Source organism: Gopherus evgoodei, chromosome 8 (genome assembly GCF_007399415.2).
Source record: "Gopherus evgoodei ecotype Sinaloan lineage chromosome 8, rGopEvg1_v1.p, whole genome shotgun sequence".
Classification (NCBI taxonomy): Eukaryota; Metazoa; Chordata; order Testudines; family Testudinidae; genus Gopherus; species Gopherus evgoodei.
This window is the reverse complement of record NC_044329.1, coordinates 39,539,483-39,556,154: the sequence shown is the minus strand read 5'-3', so window position 1 is coordinate 39,556,154 and position 16,672 is coordinate 39,539,483. Positions and strand designations below refer to the sequence as shown.

At 53.1% G+C, this 16,672-nt stretch overlaps 1 protein-coding gene across 4 annotated transcripts in view; it reads left to right on the top strand.

The window, feature by feature from the left end:
• ARAP3 (ArfGAP with RhoGAP domain, ankyrin repeat and PH domain 3) overlaps nucleotides 1-16,672 on the top strand; it is a 59,768-nt gene that overhangs the window by 23,624 nt on the left and 19,472 nt on the right. For all 4 annotated transcript variants that reach the window (XM_030573102.1, XM_030573101.1, XM_030573100.1 and 1 more), the window contains 8 exons: nucleotides 514-583; nucleotides 8,580-8,700; nucleotides 9,296-9,483; nucleotides 10,339-10,445; nucleotides 10,606-10,805; nucleotides 12,471-12,556; nucleotides 12,857-13,039; nucleotides 13,295-13,457. In XM_030573102.1, coding sequence (XP_030428962.1) covers nucleotides 514-583; nucleotides 8,580-8,700; nucleotides 9,296-9,483; nucleotides 10,339-10,445; nucleotides 10,606-10,805; nucleotides 12,471-12,556; nucleotides 12,857-13,039; nucleotides 13,295-13,457 — 1,118 coding nt within the window. The remainder of the gene's footprint in view (nucleotides 1-513; nucleotides 584-8,579; nucleotides 8,701-9,295; nucleotides 9,484-10,338; nucleotides 10,446-10,605; nucleotides 10,806-12,470; nucleotides 12,557-12,856; nucleotides 13,040-13,294; nucleotides 13,458-16,672) is intronic.

The window sequence follows — 16,672 nt, the reverse complement described above, 5'->3', positions numbered from 1 at the left end:
GCACCAGAGAGGTTTTGAGAGTGCCCGTTGGGAGGCCTTGGTGAGTGATGAGCAGGTCCCCACCCTGTGCCTGGATAAGGCCATGTGCAGCTCTGGTTGGAGATGGTTTTGGGACCCACACTGGCTCTTCCAAGGCTCCACTCCTGGAGTCACTGTCTGCCCTCGGGAGGCTGGTTTGCTCCATGGCGGGCACTGGTGCCTCTTGGCATGTGAATACACTGGGTGCTGCCATGCTGGGTGAGGCTACCAGCTGCAACTAGGCCTGCAACTGCTGGGAGCATTGCCATGTATGTCATGCCTGCCTAGATCATCTGGGCCAGTCGGGTCGCTGGGATGGTGCAGCAGGACTTCTGGGTAGGGGAGTCTGATCCATGGAGCCCTGCTCTCACCTCCTGCAGGGGTGCCCTCCCCTTGTTTCTGCAGTGGGCTCTAGCTGGTCTGAGGGTGTCTCTGGGGCCAGGGCTCTGCCAGGGTCTAACTCCAGCAGCCTCCCCTCCTCTGCCCTCCCACCAGGAATTACGTTTTCCAGAGACGCTTTGTCAGATTTGATGGGAAAAACCTCATGTACTTCCACAGCGAGAAGGTAAGTCTGCATGGACCTCAGCCCGGCTGCACAGCTGGCAGTGTGCTACCAGGGCCCAGTCAGGATGGGCTGGCAGGACAGAGAGGGGTGGGGCTGGGGTGGTAGGGAGGGTTAGAAGGGGAGAGGGGCAGGGTTAGGGGCAGTGCTTAATTTGTGCGGGGTCTGAGCCCCAGCACATCTAGACTTGGCAGTTAATAGCTCTGACACCTCCATACCGTTCCACCCTTAATTCTGTCCTGAGCTGGGCGACCAGTCAGCAGCCACCACTCTGTGGCCTCACAGCTGGTGCTTAATTTGTGCAGGGCCTGAGCTCTAGCACCTCTTTCATTATAAATTAGGCCCTGGTTAAGGGATGGGGTGGATTTAGGGGATGAGGTTGATGGGGGAGAGGAAAGAGTTAGAGGATGGGGTGGGATTAGGGTCCGAGGTTGAAGGAGAGGGGGAAGAGTGAGGGATGGGGATGAATTTGATGAGGAGGGGGGAGGGCTTGGGTTGGGGGGTGGGCTGGGATTAGGGGATGAAGTTGAGAAGGAGGGGGAAGGGCTGGGGTAGGGATGGGGTGAGGTTAATGGGGAAAGGGGAAGGCTTAGGGGTGGGAGTGGGGTGTCCCAGTTCCAGTTTGTTTAACAGGAGCTGGGGCACCCCCTTGAGCCCTGGTGCATAGCAGTTTTCATTTTCTTTCTGCCCCTGTATTCCCTGCTGCAGTGCCCCCTGCCCCTCCCCCTTCAGGCTGTGACCAGGCTGGGGGATGAGGGAAACTGGTTCTGCCCTGTGAGTCCGAGGGAAGGTCGGGCAGGGGAATGGTGTATTTCGCCCTTGAACAGCCCCATGTCCCCCAGCTTTGGGAGGGGGTCCCCTTAGCCAGATGCCCAGGGAGCCTTCCCAGGCCAGCAGGGTGGATTGGCCTGAGCTGGGAGTGTTTGTGGCGCAGGGCAGGGTCTGGGCTCATGCTCGGGGAGAGGGGAGCTCAGGCTGAAATAGGGCCCTGCGCACCAGTGACATGCAGCACCCCAGCAGGGTGCCAAGAAGCTGAGCCGGGCTGCTCTCTTGGGCACCGAGGACTCTACTGCTCCCAGGTGCACTGGAATGGTGCAGCTAGTAGCCAGGAGCTGTGCAGCTCCCAGTGTGTATGTGGCCTGATCCCAGGAACAGCCCAGGAGGGGGCCCAAGAGCCTCTCACCTGACCAGGGAGACATTCTTACGGAGGGCTGTATATGTGCCCACCACAGTACTGTGGATGAGGAATATCCCAGGAACAGGCACCTAGAGGAACATGCCAGAGCCAGGGAGTCGTATGTGCTTGGCTCTGAGATGTGGGTGCATAATGCTGGAGGGCTTCTTGTTCATGGCCTCTCAAGGCATGTGCACTGCGTGCGGCTGGGCCCAAGGGCCGAGCTGTTTGCTCACTTTGTCAGCACCAGGAACTTGGTTTGGGCTCTGAGTCAAGGTGGGCCAAGTCCTGTCCATTCACACACCCTGCCATCCCAGAGGCATTACAGGGCAGCATCTATGCATGTGTAATCCTTCTGCCAGGTAGAGCCAACAGCAGCCAGGGCTGGGTTCAATATCTAGGGGTTCTTTTCCATCAATCCAACACAGAACCGGTTTGAGCCCCCTCCAGTTGTCACAGAGTCCCTGGGTGATGCTCTGGAACTGCTCCCCACAAAGCTAGTCAGGACTTTGGAGAGCCTCCTCTCCCTTGGAGTAGTCTGTCTTCAGGTCAAGAAGCTCACACGGCTTCACCTCCTGGGTCTCTCCTTGGAGCATTCAGCATATGCCCCTCCATGCGCTTCTCACAGCAAGTCCGCCCAGGCGGGGTCCTGCACGCATCCCCACTTTGCTTCGCAGTCAGACGTGACTCTTAGCCAGCCAGTAAAACAGAGGTTCATTCGATGACAGGAACACGGTCTAAAATAGAGCTTGTAAGTACAGCGAATGGGACCCCTTAGCCGGATCCATTCTGGGGCCCAGTGAGGCAGACAACCCCGTCTGCCCTCACTTCCCGTCCCCAGCCAGCTCCAAACTGAAAAGCCCCCTCCAGCCCCTCCTTTCTGGCCTTTGTCTCTTTCCCCCAGGAGGTCACCTGATCTCTTTATTCTCCTACACCTTTACATTCCCTTGCAGGGGAGAAGGTCCCGGGACATTAGTTGCCATAGAGACAGAGTGTCGGCCTGGAACTGAGGCACCCACACAGTATTCAGAGGGAACATTAAGAAAGCCCCACTTCCTCACATCAGTAACCTGGGAAATTTACATATCACACCTGGGCACCTCTGAGAGGCAATACTTCCTCTCCACTCACAAGCACAAAGTCTGAGTGTAGAAAATAAACTTTTATAAAAAGGAGGGAAGTAGCTTGGCATTAATGTGGGAAAAAAACACAAAGAGTTCATAAACATAAACTATGAGTAAAAGACCCACCCCAAGTAGGTTGGGCAGTGTCCTTGTCATAGAATCATAGAAGATTAGAGTTGGAAGAGACCACAGGAGGTCAACTAGTCCAATCCCCTACTCAAAGCAGGACCAACACCAACTAAATCATCCCAGTCAGGGCTTTGTCAAGCCAGGCCTTAAAAACCACTAAGGATGGAGATTCCACCACCTCCCTAGGTAACCCATTCCAGTGCTTCACCACCCTCCTAGTGAAATAGTGTTTCCTAATATCCAACCTAGACCTCCCCGGCTGCAACTTGAGACCATTGTTCCTTGTTCAGTCATCTGCCACCACTGAGAACAGTCTAGATCCATCCTCTTTGGAACTCCCCTTCAGGTAGTTGGAGACTGATATCAAATCCCCCCTCACTATTCTCTTCCGCAGACAAAAAGCCCAGTTCCCTCAGCCTATCCTGATAAGTCATGTGCCCCAGCCCCCTGTTCATTTTTGTTGCCTTCTGCTGGACTCTCTCCAATTTTTCCACTTCCTTTCTCCAGTGGGGGGCCCAAAACTGGACGCAGTACTCCAGACGTGGCCTCACCAGTGCTGAACAGAGGGGAATAATCACTTCCCTTGATCTGCTGGCAATGCTCCTTTCCCCCTCAGGATCTTAAGTCCAGCAACCCAAAAGTTCCCTTCACATGCCTGACCCTTCTCTCTACCCCACTCACAGTTGCTGCCATTGGTCAGTGCAGACCCAGAGTTCCCTGGTTGAGAGGTAAGAGGCATCTTATTCACTCATCACACCTCTCCACTGCCAACCTGCTTGCTGTTCCTGCTAGGCAGTCTCTTAGTGATTTTGGCTCTGTGCAGAAATATAGTCCTGCCATGAGTGATTTTAGGTCTAGGCAGAAACAGTCTTACCACAACTGGTTTCAGCGCTCAGTGTGCCATTTAACATACCAAAATCAGCTCCGAGTACAGTCCATTTAGCTTTATTCTTTCAACAGTGAGGAGAAACCTACTAAACCAGTCTTACAGAGGATTCTGGTTGAAGACATACAGCTTCCTGACTGGAAAAATCTAGTCTATCCTTTAACTTTTACAGCACTCAAACATTTGAGCCATTGTTTTATCAAGATTCTTTACACTGAAAGTGACTCCCTCCTTTGGGACAGGTTAAGCACAGTCCTTCTTTTCTGTATTCCCACAATAATTACAAACGTTGGTAACCATATTTCACTACCTCCACATTCAGTACTAACATAATCTGTGACCCAGCATCAGCCAAGTTGATTACAATGAGCAAAACACCGCCCCATCAGCTGATAGCTACCAAATCTAAGCAAAGTGGAAGCAAACTGTATTTACATAAACACACCCAGGGTCTCTTTCCCCCTCCCTCCTAGCTGTCAGGATCATTCAGATCCTGTGTCATGGTATAATTCCCCACTCTGAACCTTAGCGTCCAAAAGATGGGGTACCAGCATGAATTCCTCTAAGCTCAATTACCAGCTTAGTACTTGTAGCGCTGCCACCAGCCAGGAATTCCAGTGCCTGGTACACTCTGGTCTCCCCAAAACCTTGCCCGGGGACCCCCAAGACCCAGACCCTCTGGATCTTAACACAAGGAAAGTAAACCCTTTCCCTCACCATTGCCTCTCCCAGGCTTCCCCTCCCTGAGTTACCCTGGAAGATCACTGTGATTCAAACTCCTTGAATCTTGAAACAGAGAGGAAAATCCACCTTCCCCCCCTCCTTCTCTCTCCCCCTCCCAGACTCTCCCTGAGAGAGAAAGTAATTCTAACACAGAGAGAAAATAACCTCTCTCTCCCCTTTCCCTCCTTTCTCCCCACCAATTCCCTGGTGAATCCAGACCTCATCCCCTGGGGTCTCACCAGAATTAAAAAAACAATCAGGTTCTTAAACAAGAAAAGCCTTTAATTAAAGAAAGAAAAACAGTAAAAATTATCTTTGTAACTTTAAGATGGAATATGTTACAGGGTCTTTCAGCTATAGACACTGGGAATACCCTCCCAGCCTAAGTATACAAGTACAAATTAAAATCCTTTCAGCAAAATACAAATTTGAACTCCTTCCAGCCAAATACACATTTGCAAATAAAGAAAACAAACATAAGCCTAACTCGCTTTAACTACCTAGTATTTACTATTCTGGACATATAAGAGACTGTATCAGAGAGATTGGAGAGAAACCTGGTTGCACTTCTGGTCACTCTCAGAACCCAGAGAGAACAACCACCAAACACTAACAGCACACACAAAAACTTCCCTCCCTCAAGATTTGAAAGTATCCTGTGCCCTGATTGGTCCTCTGGTCAGGTGACAGCCAGGCTCACTGATCTTCTTAACCCTTTACAGGCAAAAGAGATGTGAAGTACTTTGTTCTATTAACTCTTACTTATCTGTTTATGACATCCTGCTTGCACACACTTGGCCAGCAGCTTGCCAGGGCTCACCTGCTGGGAGTGCTGGGAACTCTCGCCTGGTGCTGTTGGAGCAGAATGCAGAACCTCCCCCAGCCACGCTGTTGTGGAAGCCAGGCCCCAACTTGGGTAAGGAGGTGGATGGCAGTAGAGCCACTGTGCAGAACCCAGCTGGGTAGCACGGTGGGCCCTGTTCCCCAGTGTCCTGCACCTCATGTTGTCAGTCACTCTAGTGCAGAGCGATGGTAAAACTGCTCTAGAGCAGAGCTCACTTAGCCCAGTTCCACACGGCGCTGGGCACTGCTGAACAGGCCTGGTGTGAGCACTGTGCCACGCAACCTTTCTCCTTCTTTAACGCTTGGGTGGCAACTCCGCCGCTTCTGGCCTGTACTTGGGGCCAGGAGTCACTGAGATGTATTGGGACACAGCTTGGTCTGAGCATTGGACTGCAAGCCAGCAATTTGGCTCTGATCCTGGCCTTGCGCGGCCTCATCTTCAAGAAGAGCCCTCCTCTCTCTGGGTATGCAGTTACCCCACTTTGCTGCCTTATTAGGGCTGGGAGGGGGCTGGGCTAGGAAAGTACCACCAGCTTTGTCTGTTACTTTGGGGTATGCTCATTTATTATGGTTACTCTTCGGGGGGAGAGGGGGAGTTCTGTACTTCTATCAATGTATAGCTGGTATCACTTGTGTTCTCATACGGAGCCCTGCTGCAAGTTCCTCCAATGGAGCTATCCTGCAGGACCTAGGTTCCCCGGGGCTGGGTTCTTCCAGCCCCAGAATTAGATGGACACACACAAAAGAGGACCTGGTTAATCAGCACTCCCAAGCTGACCCCTTCTATGTCCCTCAACTCAGTAGGCTGGGTCGAGCAGCACTTCCAAGCTGCCACCCTCATATGTCCCAGGTTCAGCACGTCCCTATCCCCACTTTCACCTTACAATTGTTCTGGTAGTAACCCACTTGATGAGCAAACCCCACAGGATTTTTGGGCACTGCAGGGATCTTTTAGTTTAGGTACAAGGAGCGTTGCTGCAGAGCAAATGAAGATGCCAAAAAACACCCACAAGGGGGAAAGAGAGAGAGAGAGAGATAAAGAAAGAGAAAAGCCACCAGCTTTACCATGAAAGTTATGTATTGCCAGGTAATAACCATAGGGTAGCCAAATAAACAAAACAGTTATAATATTAAATCTAACTTAAACTTGATTATAAAAGTCAGGTTTAGAAAACTATAACTGATCACACGTCAGGGTCAGAAGGCTGTACCTAGAGACAGAGAGAGCTGGATTCTCACCACTCTGTGAAGCTTGAATCGATCGGGGGTCCCAGGTGGTGGTGGTGGTAGCTGAGGACAGAGCCCCCAGCATGATCAGTCAGGAGAAGATGAAGTCCCAGTGGAACTGAAGCAGATTTTGTACCCAGACATCAGAGCACTTACTTGAGCATGGGTAAGGTTTTTTGTAGAGAAACATAAATGGTTCAATGGAGAACACTAAATTTGTTTATGTATACACTGATGGCTCAAGGGAATATTCCAAAGTTGTTTTGTTCAGGCTAGATAATGGAAGCTGATCATTCCTGGCTGTGAGCATTGTTCCTTTGAGGGAGCTCACAATGCAATTAGGCAGCTTCACTATTTTGGAAACCAATAAAGGATTTATTACTAGAATTGGTCTGATAACTACTGAGCTGGGTGTGTGCAGGTGTGGGTTCATTAGCATCTGGAGCAAAGATCCCCCATGATGCAGTGCTTCCCAGCTTTTCTGGTCCCAGAGTTCTGTGCAGTTCTTGCTTTGGAATCTCTGTTCTCCATTCTGTATGCTAATGGAGATGCCTCCTTGTCCCATCTTTGATGCAGATGAAGCTAGGGGAGTTTCCTTAATCCTGTTGCCCTTTGTCATGGTATAAACCCCCACTCTGAACCTTAGCGTCCAAAAGATGGGGTACCAGCATGAATTCCTCTAAGCTCAATTAACAGCTTAGAACCTGTAGCGCTGCCACCAACCAGGAATTCCAGTGCCTGGTACACTCTGGTCCCCCCAAAACCTTGCCTTGGGACCCCCAAGACCCAGACCCTCTGGATCTTAACACAAGGAAGTAAACCCTTTCCCTCACCATTGCCTCTCCCAGGCTTCCCCTCCCTGGGTTACCCTGGAAGATCACTGTGATTCAAACTCCTTGAATCTTAAAACAGAGAGGAAAATCCACCTTCCCCCCTCTTTCTCTCTCCCCCTCCCAGATTTTCCCTGAGAGAGAAATTAACCTTTCTCTCCCCCTTCCCTCCTTTCTCCCCAATTCCCTGGTGAATCCAGACCCTGTCCCCTGGGGTCTCACACAAGAATAAAAAAAAATCAGGTTCTTAAACAAGAAAAGCTTTTAATTAAAGAAAGAAAAAAGGTAAAAACTATCTTTATAAATTTAAAATGGAATAGGTACAGGGTCTTTCAGCTATAGACACTGGGAACACCCTCCCAGCCTAAGTATACAAGTACCAAATTAAAATCCTTTCAGCAAAATACAAACTTGAACTCCTCCCAGCCAAATACACATTTGCAAATAAAGAAAACAAGCATAAGCTTAGCTCGCCTTATCTATCCAGTACTCACTATTTTAAACTTATAAAAGCCAGTATTGGAGAGATTGGAGAGAAACCTGGTTGCACATCTGATCCCTCTGAGCCCTCAGAGTGAACAACAACCAAACACTAACAGCACACACACAAACTTCCCTCCCTCAAGATTTGAAAGTATCCTGTCCTCTTGATTGGTCCTCTGGTCAGGTGACAGCCAGGCTCACTGTTTTTGTTAACCCTTTCCAGGCAAAAGAGATATGAAGCACTTTTGTTCTATTAACACTTACTTATCTGTTTATGACACTCTTATCCCAGGGGGTCAGGTGTGTCTCCCACTGCCTTTTCATTGCATTTTGTAAGTCTTTCTTCTGATCGGTTTTGGTTAAAGCAGAGGCTGGGAGGCGGGGAAGGTATGAGTCAGACAGGCTGGGTACTGCACCCTGGTTCCCCAAGAACACAGAGCTTCTAGGTAACAAAAGGGCCATGTAAACACTGTTAGCTCAAAGCAAACTCCCTGGACCCTGCTTGAAGGGGGTGCACTGCCAGCGGGGGCAATGGGATCCTGTCAGAGTGTGGGGTGTAACCCTCATGGGGTCATTCCAGGAGCCATATCCCAAGGGTGTGATCCCACTCTCTGTCATCGAGATGGCACGTGCCACCAAGGAGAACAAGTTCCAGGTCGTCACGAGCCACAGGATCTTTCTCTTCAGAGCTGAGAATGAAGGTAAGAGAGACCCCCAGACAGAGACCCCCCCCTCCAGAAACCAGCCCCAATCCACAGCCCCCAGCCAGAGCACCCCCCAGCCAGAGACAGCCCCTAAGCCACAGCCCCTGGCTAGAGCTTTCCCCTCACCCAGCCAGAGCCCTCTCCGCTGCTGCAGATCCTTCAGCCCAAACTCCCTTAGGTGCCTGCATCCACAACTCTTCCCTCCGCCACAGCTGCTTCCTCCAGCCCAATTTCTGTGCCCCCTGTACGGACCATTCCTCTCCCTGCCTCCCCACCCACAGCCTCCCTCAGTCACTGCTTCCCCGTGGAGTCTCTACTTCCCAGAGACAGCGCCTACTGCTCCCCCAACCCAGCCTGCCACCACGGAGAGCTTCTCCAGATCTGCCACAGCAAGTGCCCCTCTGCTGCTGCTGCTGGGCCAGTTGCTCATCCCTGCTCTGCTTCCTGAGCCTAGAGGGTGGGAGGGGTGTCCAGGGCTGGCTCCTGGCTGGGCTCTGTCCGTGGTGTTCTGGCTACGCCCAGAGCCGGTGGTGCCTGACTGTGTGTGAACACTCACTGCCTGCCTCCACCCTGCCCCTGCTGTGCCCTGCAGCTCAGAGGAATGAGTGGTGCTCCACCTTGCAGAGGAAGGTGGCAGAGCAGCGGTTGGTCAGCCCCCAGCCCCGCTGGGCCAGCAGCACTCACTGCCAGAAGTGTGGCACCCTGGAGCTCAAGGGCCACAAGTCCAAGCTTTTCGCAGTCCTCAGCCTGTCCAACATGTGGCTGTACAAGAACGAGCAGGTGAGCAAGGCGGGGCCTGGCCGTGCTGCAGATGGGGAGCCCCAGGGTCCCCCAGGAGCATGAAGCCAGGTGGAGTCTGAGGCCATCCCCGCGAGCCTGGGCCCAGCACTCAACGGCCCCAGCTTGGGACTCCCAAGGGGGGGACCCACATGCTGCTGAGGCCCCTGTGGCCAGGAGCAGAGACAATCGCCTGGAGCCTGTGTGCCCACACCTGTGGGCAGGACAAGGAGCTTGGGATGCCCACTCAGGTACAGTCTGGGGGTGTTTCCTGCAGTCCCCATGGCTTTATGTGTGCCTAATGCTAGCGCGGGCCAGGCTGCTCTGACTGGGGTCCGGCCTCTTCCCCTGCGGGACCTGGCGGAGGAGAGGGCACTGGGCTGGGATGGGGAGATGCTGGCCCCTGCCTTCAGGGCCAGTTGCTCCCCCCCCCTAACACGGGGTGGCCATTCTCCCTGGCCTGGCCCACCTCCAGCAGCGTGCCTGAGGAGCCAGGGACTGGGGACAGGACAGAGAGGATAGTGTAGCAGACAGGCTTAGGCTGTAAGAGCAGATTCTTAGTCCCTACCTCACCAGAGCCAGATTATTCCTCACATGGGTAGTGTGCGAAGGGGTGTGTGTCCACACCCCTCACCCCACAGGGTATGTGCTTGTGTGGAGTCTTAGTGCATGCTGGTAAAGCGGGCCCACTGGCATGCCAAGGAGGAGAATGTCCCATGCAGACATTGCTGTCTGTGGGGGTACCTGGAGTGTGTGCAGCTGTCCTGCAGGGTTGGAGGTGCTGTGCCCCCTGGGCTTGGGCCATGGCACTGCAGGGCTAAGGCTGCAGCCTCTCACTGCATCCATCTCCATTCGCAGTTCTTTAAAATGGGCATTGCCATCTGCCTGATCGAGCTCCACGGCGCCACCATCCGGGAGGCCAAGAACCGCAGCTTCGAGCTCATCAGCCCGCTCAAGATCTTCAGGTAACTGCGCTGGGGGACGCCAGTCGGGAGTTTGGCTGGAGGCTGGGTAGCATTTTGGGTGCCCCAGCATACCTGGGTGCTGCAGCAGGACTTTGTGTAACTCGAGTGCCCAAGGATGAGCCCAGGACACTTTGAGTTTCCTGGCTGTGCCTTTGCCCAGCTTCGTGGCCGAGTCAGAGCGGGAAAAGCGGGAGTGGATGGAGGCGCTGCAGGATGCCATTGCAGAGATGCTGTATGACTACGAGGTGGCTGAGAAAATCTGGTCCAACAAAGCCAACAAGTTTTGTGCTGACTGCAGAGCCCGGAGCCCCGATTGGGCATCCATCAACCTGTGCGTGGTGATCTGCAAGCAGTGTGCAGGCCAGTGCATTTCCTCCCTCTCTTCCCTGCTGGCAGGGGAGGGGTGGGTAAGAGTTCTTGACGTATCCATGGGAGTGGGGGCTGGGTGGGGCAGTAGATAGTTTGGGAGGGTGGGTATATTGGCCGGGCGGATTGGTGAGTGGGTATACTGGCTGGGCGGGCCAGTATATCTGCTTGGGTGTGTCAGTGTGTAGGCAGATTGGTATATCAGCTGCGCAGGTTGGTGGTTGGGTGTATCGGGCTGGTGGGTGGGTATATGGGGCAGGTGTGTGGTATATCAGCCAGGCGGGTTGTCAGGTGGGTGAGGGAATATATCAGCCAGGTGAGTTTGTGTTTAGGCGGGCAGGTATATCAGTTGGGTAGGTCAATGGGTGAGTATATCAGCCAGGTGGGTTGGCAGGTGGTTGGGTCAGTGGTTGGGTGGGCAAGTATATTGGCCAATTGGGATGGGATGGCGGGAGGGTGAATCAGCATATGGGTCAGACGGGTCAGTGGGATGGTGAGTAGGTGGGTCAGTATATGAGCCAGGCAGGCATGTAGGATGGCAGGTGGGTGGGTCAGCATATGGGCCAGGTGAGTCAAAGGAATGGTGGCTCAGCAGGTCAGTATATAGGCCAGGCAGGTCACTGGGATGATGGGCAGGTGAGTCAGTATATGGGTCAGGCGGGTCAATGGTATAGTGGTGGATCGGTGGGTCAGTATGTGAACCCAGTGAGTGGGTGGGTCTTTTCATGGGCCCGGAGGATCAGTGAGATGGCAGGTGAGTGGTTCACTATATGGGCAGGTGGATGGGTGGGATGGCGAGGGGTGGTCAGTATATGGACCAGGCGGGTCAGTGAGATGGCGGGGGGTGGTCAGCATATGGACCAGGCGGGTCAGTGAGATGGCAGGGGGTGGTCAGTATATGGGCCAGGCGAGTCGGCAGGATGGTGGGTGGGTGGGTCAGTATATGGGCCAGGTGGGTTGGTGGGATCGTGGGTAGGTGGGTCAGTATATGGGCCAGGTGGGTCAGTGGGATGGTGGGTGGGTGGGTCAGTATATGGGCCAGGTGTGTCAGTGGGATGGTGGGTGGGTCAGTATATGGGCCAGGCAGGTGGGTGGTTTGTCGGGTGGTTGGGTCAGTATATGAGGCAGGTGGGTGGGTGGGTCAGTATATGGGCCAGGCAGGTCAGGGGGATGACAGGTGGGTGAGTCCATTTATGGGCCAGACTGGTCAGTGAGGTGGCAGGTGAGTGATTCAGTATATGGGCAGGCGGGTTGGTGGGATGGCAGGTGAGTGGTTCAGTATATGGGCAGGCGGGTTGGTGGGATGGCAGGTGAGTGATTCAGTATATGGGCAGGCGGGTTGGTGGGATGGCAGGTGAGTGGTTCAGTATATGGGCAAGTGGGTTGGTGGGATGGTGGGTGGGTGGGTCGGTCAGTATATGGGCCAGGTGGGTCAGTGGGATGGCAGGTGGGTGGGTCAGTACATGGGCCAGGTGGGTCAGTGGGATGGCGGGTGGGCGGCCGAGTCAGTATATGGGACAGGCGGGGCAGTGTGGGGCTGTGTAGTGGGGTCAGAAGGTGTGAGCAGGTGGGTGGATTGGCTTGCCGGGTTGGTGACGTAGCGATTGTGCAGTTGCTATGCAGCCAGGCTGCTCACAGTCTCTCTGCTGCTCCTGACAGGTCAGCACCGGAGTCTGGGCTCCAGCGTGTCCAAGGTGCAGAGCTTGAAGCTTGACACCAGTGTCTGGAGCAATGAGATTGTCCAGGTACAGAGACTGTCCAGCTTGCCCCCACCCATGCACTGCCATGGTCAGCACTCACAAGGCGGAGCTGACATTACAGAAATGTGTGTCATGGTCTGGGTCTGGCAGGAGTGTGTGTGTGTTGATCTTCCTGGGGATGCCCTGGCATGGGGGAGAGGACCCACAGCATTCCCCCAGGTCATCCCCAGTCCATCTCTGACACCCAGCCCCCTCCAGGGGCTTGCGATGTTCCCCCTCGATGATCCACAGGATCCCCCCGTGCTATCTCGCCCCCTCCCTCAGTGACTCTGCACTTTCATTCAGCTGTTCATCATGCTGGGGAACGAGCGAGCGAACCGATTCTGGGCCGCACGTCTCTCGCCCTCTGAGGCCCTCTACCCAGACTCCAGCGCAGAGCAGAGACAGGTCTTCGTCACTCACAAATACCGCGATGGGCGGTACCGCCGCCCGCACCCCAGCTACACCTCCCAGGATGACGTGCTGCAGGTAACCAGCAGGCTGGGCTTGGCACAGGCTCTGGAGAGCGCAGTGAACTCCTTCACTGACTAACACCCCTTCCTGCACTTGTGGCAGGAGCTCAGAGGCCGTGGGGATGGGCAGGATAGGTCTGACCTTCTGTGTGGGCACACATGCATGCATGGCTCCCCTTCCTTCCCCAGAGCTGGCAGCCAGGTGTCCATGGAGCAGGGGGCATGCAGTGGCTAGGGAGCCCTGGTCCCCTGATTGTGTCTCTTGCCCTAGGCGCTCTGTGCTGCTGTGGCAGGGCCTGGCCTGCTGAAGACGATCTTGCAGTTCTTCTCTGCCACTGAAGCCGGGCTGGCAGCTGACACAGGGGGCTGCGACAGGTCACAGGGAACCGAGCTCTGGCAGACCCCTGAGAACAGCTGGCATGGGAACCATCCAGGTAACTGGAGATCCCAGAGCCCCCTGCCCCATAGCGGTGGAGGGGTGGCTATCTGTCAGTGCCCCCACCCCTGCCCATTCTGGTCCTGCTGCCCTCTGCACTGGCAAATTTGTGCCACCCATTTTCCCGTGGAACATTGGGGCATCAGAAGAGAGCCATGAGGCTGAGGCTCCAGCTAGAGCCAGCCATCCCAAGGGGCCGATCCTACAGTTCTCCAGATCCCGCAGGGGCCAGCTTTGTCATTATCCCACATTGTGCCCATCTTTGAGCCATGGCAGACAGAGAGATGCCTGTGAGCCCCCTGTGTCCTGCACTAGGAGAGGACTCTCTGCTCTGCAGGCAACCCACCATCCCTGGAAACACCCTGCCAACACAGAACTCCACCTCCCCCGGAATCCCACTGCCCCACATGGAATCTCCCAGCCTCACATACAACCCACCGCTTTTGGAACACCCCCCTTTCCCCACACTCTGTTCCATTGACCTGCCCAGGGTCACCACACAACTCCCACAAGGTGACAATGTTTCCATGGGGTCAGAGTACCCAGAGGTTTTGCTCTGCTACCCCCTGCAGTGTGTTGGGGAAGGGTCAACACATCTTTTGTAAAGGTAAATCATGCTTCACCAATCTACTGAAATTCTTTGAGGGCATGAGCAAGCATGTGGACAAAGGGGATCCAATGGATATAGTGTACTTGGACTTTCAGGAAGCCTTTGACAAGGTCCCTCCCCAAAGGCTCTTAAGCAAAGTAGGCAGTCATGGGATAAGAGGGAAGGTCCTCTCATGGATCAGTAACTGGTTAAAAGACAGGAAACAAAGGGTAGGTATAAATGGTCAGTTTTCAGAATGTAGAGAAGTAAATAATGGTGTTTCCCAGGGATCTACACTGTGACTAGTGCTACTCAGTTTAAATGATCTGGGAAAAGGGGCAAACAGTGAGGTGGCAAAATTTGAAGACAATGCAAAACTGCTTGAGATAGTTAAGTCCAAAGCAAGCTGCAAAGAGTTACAAAGGGATGTCACAAAACTGGATGACTGGGCAACAAAATGGCAAATGAAATTTAATGTTGATATCTGCAAAGTAATGCACACGGGAAAACATCATCCCAACTATACATATCAAAATGATGGGATCTAAATTAGCTTTTATCCATCAGGAAAGAGATCTTGAATCATTGTGGATAGTTCACTGAAAATTTCTGCTCATTATGCAGCAGTAATCAAAAAGCTAACAATGTTAGGAACCATTAGGAAACGGATAGAAGATAAGACAGTAAATATCATAATGCCACTATATAAATGCTACTCCTGGGGGAACTCTGCACCACTATGCAAAATTTATGTCCCCCACATATTTCTTTGCTTCCCCGCAGAAAAATGACTTTCTGACAGGGAAATCACAAGAGCGGTCATACGACCCTCACCAGCAGTATGTTTCGGGTGCCCAGGGCAGCCAGCAGAGGTAAATCACTGGGGGGCAGTGAGCTGGACTGAAGAAGACCCAACTGATGGCTCCTATCCTGTCCCATCTAGGCTGGGGAGGATGGCACTTCCTCTTCCCCCGCACGGCATTTGGGACTGTCAGACCCACCCCTAGATTTCTCCCCTGGCAGTAGGAAGCTCTGCAAACTCCCCCTCCCCCTGCGGCATGCTTCCTGCATCCATCACTCCTGAGCTGCAGGGAGAGGTATCGCTGTACTGGGAGCTGCTCCCCCATCTGCCCAATCCCTGTGCATCTAGACTCCCTCATACACAGAACCCCCTTTGATGAGCCCATTCCCACTGCACCTGGACCACCTGACAAGCCACCTGCACCCAAATCCTCAGCCTACCAAATCCCAACCTGCTGCACGTGGATCCCCACCCCACTGAGTCTCACTCACACAGCATCTGGAATCCCCCACTGAGCCCCCCCACCTAGACCCCCCTTTGCTGAGCCTTAACTACCTTCACCTAGACCCCCCTGCAGAATCCCATTATTGTTGCATCCAGAACCCCACCAACAAGCTTCTGTGCATCCAGCTCCCCCCACACCCAGACCCCACTGAGACACCTGCACCCAGATTGCCCCACACAGAGCCCTCTCAACCTACACCTGGATCCCCCCACACTAAGCCCCTCCACACTTAGATCCTGCTTTGCTGAGCCTGCCTGCCCACATCTGGTGCAACTGGCACCGAGGGGCAGGGCCCTGGAATGTGTCTGGTGCAGGCCCAGTCTTTGCGCTGTGTCAGGGTTGGGTGCAGCCTCACCACTGAGTCCATGTTCTGAGGGGGAGCTGCACAGTGATCTCCCACCTCTGTGCAGCCAGTGGCCTGTGCTTCCCAGTGCCATGCTGGAGCCTCCACATTTATTGACAAATAACATATGCAGAATTTTAAATATTGTGTACATAATTTTTAATGTTTTTGTGCAGAATGCCCTCAGGAGTAAAACCCATGGTATGCCCACACCTTGAATACTGCATACAATTCTGGTCACCCATGTCAAAAAGATATATTAGAATTGGAAAAAATTCAAAGGGCAACAAAAATGATTTAGGGGTATGGAACAGCTTCATAGGAGAGATTTAAAAGACTGGGATTGTTCATCTCAGAAAAGAGATGACTAAGGGAGGATATGATAAAGGTCAATAAAATCAGGAATGGTGTGGAAAAAGTGGCTAGGGAAGTGCCATTGACCACTTCACATAACCTAAAAACCAGGGGTACCTAATGAAATTAATAAGCAGCTGGAAAAAAAAAACACAAGGATGTGCTTCTTCAACAACTCACAGTCAACCCATGGAACTCATTGCCAGGGGATGTTGTGAAGGCCAACATGTAATAGGGTTCAAAACAGAACTATATAAATTCCTGGAGGATAGGTCCATTAATGGCTATCAGCCAAGATGGTCAGTGATGCAATCCCAAGCTCTGCATGTCGCTAGCCTCTTACTGACAGAAGCTGGGAGAGGACAACAGGGAATGGATCACTCGATAATTGCCCTGTTCTGTTCATTCCGTCTGAAGCACCTAGCATTGATCACTGTCAGAAGACAGGACACTGGGCTAGAGGAACCACTGCTCTGACCCAGTGTGACAGGTTCAGTCACAGAAATCCCCTTAAGACTGTCACTAGATGTGCTGGGGTACCACTGAGAACAAACCCCCCTGCCAGAGAAGGCTACCATCCACTCTTATGTTGCTGAGTAAGACACTCCAGTCAATTACAG